At 47.3% G+C, this 10,315-nt stretch overlaps 1 protein-coding gene across 1 annotated transcript; it reads right to left on the bottom strand.

Moving 5' to 3' along the window:
• Positions 1 to 246: 246 nt before the first annotated feature.
• LOC308469700 (uncharacterized protein) lies at positions 247 to 7,685 on the bottom strand. The gene is made up of 3 exons (XM_080992542.1): positions 6,600 to 7,685; positions 4,513 to 4,699; positions 247 to 2,644 (listed from the first exon to the last, which is right to left on the bottom strand). The coding sequence occupies exons 1-3, from the start codon at positions 6,963 to 6,965 to the stop codon at positions 1,593 to 1,595; spliced, it is 1,605 nt and encodes a 534-aa protein (XP_080848668.1). The 5' UTR covers positions 6,966 to 7,685; the 3' UTR covers positions 247 to 1,592.
• Between the last annotated feature and the right edge of the window lie 2,630 nt (positions 7,686 to 10,315).

Below are 10,315 nucleotides of genomic sequence, written 5' to 3'. Positions count from 1 at the left end.
CAACACATCTGACAAATTGATTCAAATCAATATTCATAAGCATGGAAATGAAAATGCTCCCCTAAGTTTCCTTGGTTGTCCACTTCCAATCTCAGCTCTTGGCAGACTGTTTCTGAACTGGGAGGCATTGGCTGGTTCCTGTCACCTGACAACTGGAGGTTTCCAGAGAGAGAGTGCAGAGTGCTGAGGAACCAGATGCTGAAACTTCAGCTAGAGTTCAACAACACAGGTGCTTGCTATATGCAATTTGGAGACAAAGAATCCTTTATTTTCAGTCAGATTCAGAACTATTTCATGTCCTCTTACCCATGAATTACATTTCTGTTCCACACTCCCATCATCAAGCCCACCACAAGATATATTGCTTTCACGCACACAGCAACCCTGCGAGGGAGGTTTCGCATAAAGATGGTGACCAGCTTTAAGTCGCCCAATCGGCTTCACGACTGAGGAGGGATTTGAATTGTCCCCGGCATTTGTGCACCTAGATCCTTGGACTCCAGCTCCCATAAGCCCCAGCCAGTGTGGCCAATGGCGAAGGAAGACGTGAGTTGCAATATCACATCATCTGGAGGGGCCACAGGTTGCCCAAAAGGTCTGTTTTCAGTGCCTTGACCTTCTCCTGGCGCAGCTGCCCTTGGAACTCCTCGTACTGGATGTGCTTCGTCCTGTGGTGCCTCTGCAGGTGGGCCTTCTTCAGGACGGAGAGGGCCTCACCACAAATGAGGCTCAAGGGAATGCCTTTCAGCTCCAGAAAGAAATAGTCGGGTGTCCATCTTTTTTGAAAATGCGGCACTCCAAATCTACCTCTTCTTGTGGACACATTGATTGTGTCCAGAAACAGACAAATTAGGCAGATGGAGCTGTTCTAATATGAGAGTCCTATGCTGCCTATAGCCAGCCCTGGTCAGTAATGTGTCTGCATCCCTTTGAGCCACTGAAGTTTCTGAGCTCTTTTCAAAGGCAGCCCCAGGTAGAGTGTGTTAAAGTAACTGCTACGAAATGTGGCACCAGACTGCTTTCTTTTTTTGTAATTATCTGTTTGTTTTAAATTCTATAGCTTAAATTCTCTTGATGCTTGTTTTTTTGAGAAGGGCTTCTTACGGTCACAAAGCAATGATTTTCAGTGCAGCTCCATAACATTGATTGCACCCTCACACTGCCCCTTTTTGTGTGGGGATTTGGATCCAGAAAAGGAGCAGACGGGGAAAGGTTAAGCAGAATCCCACCCACCCGCTGCCCCACCCTTAGGTGTGCTCAGCCTTCACCTGCTTCATGACTCCTCCTTGCATGAGAAGGCAGGATGGAGCTCCAGGAAACAGGAAGTGGTCCTTCAACCACCCAGGACATCTCACCATCACAGACAAATCCAGTCTCCTGCTGTGGAGTCAAGAGTGGCCCTGGGATGGCAGAAAGAGGAGGGGAGGGGGCCAGGGACAGAAGGAATGGCAGGGCTCCAGATGCTCCCTTGGACCCCTCCCCTGACACCAAGGGGAGCTCCTCTTCTGGGGCTGAAAGCATTGGCGTGGTTTGATTTTGTCAGTATTGCAAGGAAGCATAGAAGGAAAGGTAAAAAACACCTATGCGGTTTATTAAAGTATCTGTGATTTCCCCCCTGTGTGAGTTCGTTGATGTCTTCTAAGTGCTCTACTGTCACTGAAGTTCTTTCCACATTCAATACATTTAAATGGTTTCTCCCCTGTATGAGTTCGTTGGTGTATTCTAAGTGATCCCCTATCACTGAAGCTCTTTTCACATTCCATACATTGAAATGGTTTCTCCCCCGTGTGACTTTGTTGGTGTCTTCTAAGTTTCCCACTTGTACTGAAGCTCTTTCCACATTCAATACATTTAAATGGCTTCTCCCCTGTGTGAGTTCGTTGGTGTATTCTAAGTGATCCACTATCACTGAAGCTCTTTCCACATTCAATACATTTAAATGGTTTCTCCCCTGTGTGAGTTCGTTGGTGTATTCTAAGTGATCCACTATCACTGAAGCTCTTTCCACATTCAATACATTTAAATGGTTTCTCCCCTGTGTGAGTTCGTTGGTGTATTCGAAGTGATCCACTATCACTGAAGCTCTTTCCACATACAGTACATTTAAATGGTTTCTCCCCTGTGTGAGTTTGTTGGTGTATTCTAAGTGATCCCCTATCACTGAAGCTCTTTCCACATTCCATACATTGAAATAGTTTCTCCCCTGTGTGAGTTCGTTGGTGTATTCTAAGTTTCCCACTTGTACTGAAGCTCTTTCCACATTCAATACATTTAAATGGTTTTTCCCTTGTATGAGTTCGTTGGTGTATTCTAAGTGTATCATTTCGACTGAAGCTCTTTCCACATTCAATACATCTAAATGGTTTCTCCCCTGTGTGAGTTCGTTGGTGTACTCTAAGTTTCCCACTTGTACTGAAGCTCTTTCCACATTCAATACATCTAAATGGTTTCTCCCCTGTGTGAGTTCGTTGGTGTATTCTAAGTGTTTGACTTTCACTGAAGCTCTTTCCACATTCAAAACATTCAAATCGTTTTTCTCCTTTGTGAGTTTCTTGTTGTATCCTCAATTTCTTTGTTTTCCCCCATAAATTCACATGTGGCTCCATAGAATTCTGACCTTCATCTTCCTCACCTGTTTGGGAGTCTGGGAGGAAAGAGAATCCTGTTAGACTTTCAAGAAAGACAAAAAGGGAACTGAACACATGTCAATCCCAATCTGCACCTTCTCTCATTGTAACACCTTCATTCTCCACTATCCTCTCTAGGTTCCAAATTTTCCGAAAGCTGATGAGATAGTGGGAAGAGCAACACGTGACCACTCCATTCAAACTTAATACATCAGCATCATTTTATAATACAGATCTATGGTGGAATTGGCTTATTAGACACATCTATTTTGTCTTTCTGAAGTGAAGAAATGATCTCAGGCTCAAGTAACAGTATCTCCCTTGTGAAATAAATAAAACTTAAGGGCTACATGTAACTGTAAAAATATTGCAATACATTGGAACCTAAGAAGAGCCTTCTAGATCAGGCAAAGGCCCACCTAGTCCAGCATCCTCTTCTCACAGAGGCCAACCAGATGCCTGTGGGAAACCGTCAAGCAGGATTGGAGCACAAGAGTCTTCTCTGCCTTCGTGTGCTTTCCAGAAACTAGTATCAAGAAGCATTATTGCCTAGACCACTAGGGCAGAGCAGAGACATCAGTCTTACAAGCTATCCATGTTGCTGGCCGTCACTGTCTCCTGTAGGATGGATTCCATAGATGAACTATGCCTCTGTTTTTTCATCTTTGCAGCCCTTAAAAGCTGATAAATGTATTATGGCCTAAGCTTTTGTGGGCTGCAGTCTGACAAAGTGGACTCTTGACCAGGAAAGCTGGTGCCACCTCTGAGTCTCTTTGTTGACTTTGTGTACTTATTTTGAAATTTGCACCAAGGTTGTACCACAGTGTCTCCATGGAAGCTTAGGAACGGACAAAATTACAGGGTGTCAGCTCTGTGAATCTCAAGCCTCTCGTGCCTCCGCTGACAGAGCCTGAGAACGCAAGAGATGTGATTCAGTTGGAATGTGAAGCAGGAGAGGAGCAGCCAAGCTGCAGCAGGAGGAAAGAAGAAAGAGCAGGAAGAGGGAGTGCCGGGGGGGTGGGGGCACAGACCGTTAGCTCCAGTTTGAGCTCTAACACAGAGACCCCAGAAATAGCCTGTCCCAAAAATCGTAGGCTCGTGAGAATCTGCGAGAAGAGGGGGAAAGAAAGCAAAAGCGGGGGCTTCTTTGCTGGAGTACTCGGTAACTGCAAGCTGGGATGAACAGGCCGAAGACTGAGCTCCACAGTGATTTATAAGTTTGAGCAATAAACCTGAGATAATTACTACTGGAGTTTTCTCGCGTCGGTGTGGGAGAACCAAGCCATTACACAGGGGCACTATAAATTATTATCCCGCTCACTCACTTTCACAAACAACCCCAGTCTGTAAGATTGGCAAGTTTATTCCAGACACTCTTGGACTTAATATACCGAATCCTAAGTGTAGAGCCTCCAGCCAACAGGAATTGTGTATCATGATAATGGGTCCTTTGTCCCTTAAGCCCACCAAACTGGGGAGGTGCATGCATCTATTGTGTTTTAATGCTGGTAGAATGTATCATTCTTACGCTGTCTATAAAAAATAAGAGTAATAGAAACAATTTAAATACATTAATTATAAATAGTTATGGGAAGCATTTCCATTCCCCTTCACCCATTTTTCAGGATTGGTGTTCAACATCATTATCATCAATTATTCCCGCCGTGGAAATAACATCTAAGATTTCAAAGCCTGGAGGAAGGAAATCTGCCCCCACTACTTTAGGAAAAGGATTCAAGAAACAAAGAGCTGCTTTGGAGAAGGCCTCACCCCTTCCTTCTTCCTGTCAGGAACTTCCTTCCATTTGTCTCCTCTCCATCTTTTCCTCTTTCTCCCTCCACCTTCCATCTATCCCTGTCCCCATCTCCTCTCCCCTGGAACTCACCAGATTTCTCCAAGGGTCCTGGGAGGGAATGCTCAGAGGTTGTGGGGAGGGATGCGGGAGAGGGCCTGACCAGGTCACCCGTCCATCTTCCTCCTTCCATCCTGGCCAGGGTTGCAGGTTCAGTCACAGCTAGGTTTGCAGGTTCAGCTTCCTGAGGAGCGCAGAATCCAGAGCAAGTTGCAGCTTCCTGGGAGGGAGGGAAGAAGAAGGCAAGGGAGTCTGAGAGCCCCTGCCGGGATTCTCCTGCCCAAGACATTCTGCTGCCCCTGAAGAAGCCCCAATTGGGCACCCACTTCCCAAGAGCCCCCACCCATTTTCAAACAGTTTTGGCAATTCCTTTCACCTGCCTGTCCCACCTCCCTTCCTGAGAGTAGATCTCAAGAGTTGTTTACACCAAGTGATCCCTTAAAGAGGGCAATTCTTTAAAACTGAAGGCCATTTCTACAAAATGGAAGACTTCCGAAGGCAGCCTTTTACAAGGAAATTTTTGATGGTTTTTATTTTGTTGGAAGCTACCCAGATGGGCAGAGGCAACCCAGTAAGATAGGCAGGATGCAAGTAATAATAATAACAATAATAATAACAATAATAATAATAATTGTTTCCTGTCCTGGGACAGGATGTCCCGGGACGCCGGTGGTGCTGTGGGTTAAACCATAGAGCCTAGGACTTGCCGATCAGAAGGTCGGTGCTTCGATTCCCCACAACGGGGTCACCTCCCGTTGCTCGGTCCCTGCTCCTGCCAACCTAGCAGTTCGAAAGCACGTCAAAGTGCAAGCAGATAAATAGGTACCGCTCCGGTAGGAAGGTAAACGGCGTTTCCGTGCGCTGCTCTCCTTCGCAAGAAGTGGCTTAGTCATGTGGCCGGAAGGTGTACGCTGGCTCCCTCGCCAGTAAAGTGAGATGAGCGCTGCAACCCCAGAGTCGGTCACGACTGGACCTAATGGTCAGGGGTCCTTTACCTTTTTAAGCCTGTCCTGCTAGGCATGCTGATCAGAGACTCTGTCCAAACAACCCCTTCAAATGCAACAGGGCTTCCTATTTTTACTGCTATTAGTGGGAACAGTCAAATCACGAAAACACTGATCAACCAGAATTTCCTGTTTTTACCAAGTACAGTTTGAAGTTAGCTTAATATCCCAGCTTATTCCAAAGCTGGCAGCCGTAGTTTCCTGGTTTGGGCAAAATGGAAAGTTTGTTAGTTATGGCTCATAAGAGACTGCCTGGTTTCATCACAGTTCACCCTCAGGACCGGCCCAATCATGAGGTAACTGGGACAATTAGGTCAGGAGCAGATGCAGGGAGAGATGGGACAAGCACATTCCCAGCTCCCCTGTTTGTTAAGCCTTGCTGTCAGTGCAGGACCACAGCTCGTAAATTCGTGCAACTACCCATTTAGAGTCCTTTTCTTTTGCCCTCTCTCACTTAAGGTTGGGTGGGAGTCCTCCCTGGAGTGATGTATTCTGGTTGTGGGGGCCAGGAGACTGTGGTGGTGGGGGCTAGAGTTTTTTGTTTTAAACTTGGGTCAACTTAGGCTTCAGCGTAACTTTGCTGCAGCAATGCATTAAAAACTGTGCCTATTTTTAACGCAGCTTTTCAGGCTGTGATTTAGTCATCTGAACCTGGCCATTATCCTAATAAATCTTGCAACAATCTTGCAATGTAGGCCAGTCATCTTTAATGCGACTACACATGGGATTTCTGAGGAATTTATTGGATTTCTGAGGCTGCGAGACGTGCCAAGATTTTTCCACAGTGGGGAGAAAAGAGCATTTTGCAAATGGAGGCAATTTAGAGGAGGAAAATGGGGGTTGGTGGAAGGTCACCTCTTCTCACACAGCTCATGCTCTGATGAAATTCAGAGCCACCTGCAGCTGTTTAGGTAAAGTAAGAACAGAAGGAGATATGATTGCAAACCTCCCATGTATAAGAAAGTTTGGTCTAGCAAACCTTTTAAAAGTGGATTAGAGAGAAAGTGCAGGGAGGAGGATTATTCACCACAATAGCTAGACAGAACCTCCATGTCGAGAGGCAGTGGACCTGTGACCTCCAGGTGCTGGAAACCCAGGTGAGAGGAGGGTACTTACCTTTCCCAGAAGCCCCTCAGTGTCTGGGAGCAGGGTCTGGTCTGCTCCCCCTGCTCTCCCACTGGGCCACCGACTGGCATTCGCAGCTCCCCTGAAAGAGAGGACACCATCCCTGGAGTGGGGAGAACTGGGAGCCTGTGGGGTTTCCCACCCTGGACGAGGGGGCTGCATCGTCTTCAGGAAATCCTGCTTCTGGGCCTCCGACTGCTGCTGCGGCTGCCCCTCCTCTGCCTCGTGCTTAATTTGACATAAATCTGCCCGAGGCAGAAGATCCCTGATGATCCCAACTTGGCCGGCAGGAGGTTTCTTTCCTTTGCACTCCAGTCTCTCCCTTTGAATGGGTCTCCTGGGTCTCTGCTCTTCCATTTTCAAATGACTCCACCCAGGGACGAGGGGACGTTATCCAAAGACTGGGGAAAACATCAAGGTTTATGGAAGTACAAATAATATTTGGGGGTGGGGGAACCAAGGCAGTGGAAGGAAATCCAAAAACAACCCAGTGAGAGGACTGAGCATGTTCAGTGGACAGGGAATGCTGATCCTGGCTGCAACTTCTAGCATGTTGGAAAGGCAGCAACAGATCCTTGTATATGATTAAGGCTGCGACAGACCCACCTAACATTGAAAGTACATGGCTTCACCCAAGAAATCCTGCCAGCTGCAGTTTGTTAGGGGTGTTGAGAGCTGTAGCAAAAAACTACAGGTCCTGTGGTTCTCTGGGGGAAGCCACGTGCTTTAAATGTATGGTATCTGCACAGCCTAAGAAACAAACTGACAAACGGAATATTGAGCAACAAAATCAAAGAACTCACTCCAAAATATTTTATATTTGATGGTCACAAACTCTCTTGACTGAAGACATTCTAACTTGCAGTCCATTGGCTGCATATGATTTGCCAAGCCTCAGGGTGTGTCCTGCTAGTCCCTGCTGTTTCCATCTCCTGATCTGATCATAGGATGAAGATCTCTGTCTGTCCTGGAGAGAAAGATGCCTAAGGGGCCCTTAGAGAGATTTTTTAAACTCCAATTTCACCACAAACCAGCACAGTGCTGAAATGGGGTAAAAGCCCTGCTCTGGAAATAAATGATCCCTCGGGCTGCTCTTTAAAGAGGATTTCTAAAGAACAATCTGAAGGGTCTTTTTTCCACAGATCTCCTTGCTAATTCAGCAGGGTCTTCTTGTGCTCTTATTTCTCCTCCAGCCCAGCACTGGGATTGGAAGGTCTAAACATGCTGATTGTGTTTGCAAGACTTGTATGTATGCTAGATGGCATGTCTGGTGAGTTTGTGCAGCACCTCTGGCGTGTGTGCATGTGACTTTATGGTCTGCATCTCTTTTCTGTGTGAGCATGCATGTGCATACGCTGGCCACAAAGCTCACTGGAATGTGGCCTCCAGAATCAATGCAGCTTTAAGCCCATAAATGTTTCGTTCCTCCTGCTCTATAGGAAAGAACAATCAAATCTGAGACTATCAGGAGGAGAGAACTCCTGGATCTACAGAGTTAATGTTCTCAACATCCTATGGACACAAACTGCAATGAGATTTTCCTTTAATTGCTTTGAGATATTTTTCTGAAAAATATGAAACAGTATAGAAATGAGTAATAATCTGAAAATGAATAGCTAATCTCAATTACGCCTTCCTCAGTCTTTTACAATACTGCCTTCAACGTTTTTATTATCAGTAATTCATTTCCATATGCCACACTTAAGAATCCTCCTTTCCTCTGCATTCTCAAAACCGTCACCCACTTCAACTCTTTGTCTGAAAACTCAGCCGTATTACTGGGGAAGGTGGAAGATAAAACCTTTAACAAAACATGCTTTAAGGCTCTCTCACTTATCTACACGCAGACACACTAGCTTTGATAGCTTGGGGGAAAGTTCAGATGTGTTCTCCAGGGAATGGATCGATCAGCTGTTTTATTAGCCCTGACTAATAAAGGCACAGTGTACCTTGATTTGGGGCAGGCAAAAGAAGCCATTTCCTTGCTAAATGAATCTGATGGACATCATTGCCACAAGATGCGGTGATGGTGGTGGCAAAGAGAGCTTTCAAAGGCGATCTGACCAATTCACAAATGAGGGCGATAGGTTTATCAATGGCACTGGCAGAGGAGGGGGGGCAGGAGTAGTGGCCTGCAAAGGGTGTCAGGGGGCTGCAGAGTGAGAGGGGCACCTCCCTGTTGCACTGCTCTTCCATTCCTCCCTGCCTCCCCTTCCCTGTCCGCCGTGGGGAGGACCGTGGAAGAGGACTGGGCTCCCTGATGAGGGACAGGGAGAGGGGCGGCAAAAGCCCCAGGTACGCCGCTGATCCGTGAGCGACTATATGCATCGTCCATCGCGGAGCAGCAGCTGCCTTGGACCCCTCATTCTGCCCCTTGAGCTCAGGACTGAAGGGAGCAGCTCCCCAGGGTCTCCGGCAGGGTCCGTGCCAGCCTGAGCCAGAGATGTTTGCCCCTGTGCCCTCCTGCAGATGCCCTGCCCCTCAGCTGCGCCCCTTCCCCTTCCTGCCCGGGTGGGGGGCGCCCTGAAGCCTCTGGGTGGACTCGGGGCCTGATCCTGCCAGGCGCACGTGCTCTCCTCCCCCTCCCGCCTCCTGCACCTCGGACTCCTCGCTCCGTCCCTGCAGCGAAATCCGGCTCCTCTCCGGGGAAACTCGCCAGGCCACGGGCCGCTGCTCCTCCGCTCTCCTCGGCGGGGGACAGGAAAGTGCAGCCGCTCTCGAGTCCCCCTGGCTGGCCCCGTTTCCTGCCTCTCTGAGCATCGGAGCTCGCTGGCTGTGGGTTGGGCCCTGGGAGGCTGCGAGGCTGGTTGCGCCCCCTTGCGCTGTCCCTCAAAATTTATTGTATCATTGGAATCTACCTGGCATCTTCTCGGATATCCAGAATGTTGCACAAATAAGTCTCCTTGTGATCCGATGTGCAGTCACTGGTTTCCTCATCAGTAAATATTTTCAGAAAGCTGGGACGATGCCACCCTGCAGCCATAGCTGTCAATTTTCAGATTTGAAAATAAGGGATCAGCAGACTTGAAAATAAGGGATCAGCAGCCTCACCTGCCCCGGGGTCAGTCTACAGGATATCTAACAATCCGGGATAGCAGCGGGAAATGGCTCTGGAATAAGGGAATTTCCCGCAAAAAAAAGGGAAGGTTGACAGCTATGCCTGCAGCTCGAATGGGTAGCTGGAGGAGGCAGTCCAGTTCCCAGCTCTGCTGGTTGGGATCATGCAATCACTTAGCTCCAGCAACCGACCTTTCCAAACCCTCCAACATTTCTCTGATGAAAATAGGGACATCCCATTCCATAAATATTATTTTACTATTTATACACCACACATCTTATTACGCTGCCCCAGCCACTCTGGGAAGTTTCCAACATATATAAAAACATAATAAAACATTAAACATTAAAAAACTTTCCTATACAGGATGGCCTTCAGAGGGCCGGGGGTTGGATAACTCCATTCTCTAATTCTAAACAGTGGCACTTGGAGGGTTTCCTCTTTCCCTGCTTTTTCATTCACTGCCTCTGGTCTCCTGCATCAATTTAGCAGAGGAGGGGAGCATTTTTGGCTTTCATACTTCTCCATTCCCCACCCCACCCCCAATATAACCAAAAGCACAATATAAGCAAAAACACACACACCATTTGGGAGTGAGGACCAAAAAAATAAAATCATTTTATATATTTTATTACTTATTTTTGCATTT

Source organism: Podarcis pityusensis (genome assembly GCF_964106645.2).
Source record: "Podarcis pityusensis genome assembly, chromosome: 2".
In the NCBI taxonomy this organism is placed as follows: domain Eukaryota; kingdom Metazoa; phylum Chordata; class Lepidosauria; order Squamata; family Lacertidae; genus Podarcis; species Podarcis pityusensis.
The sequence above is the reverse complement of the archived record's forward strand: the minus strand, read 5'-3'. Positions and strand labels throughout refer to the sequence as shown.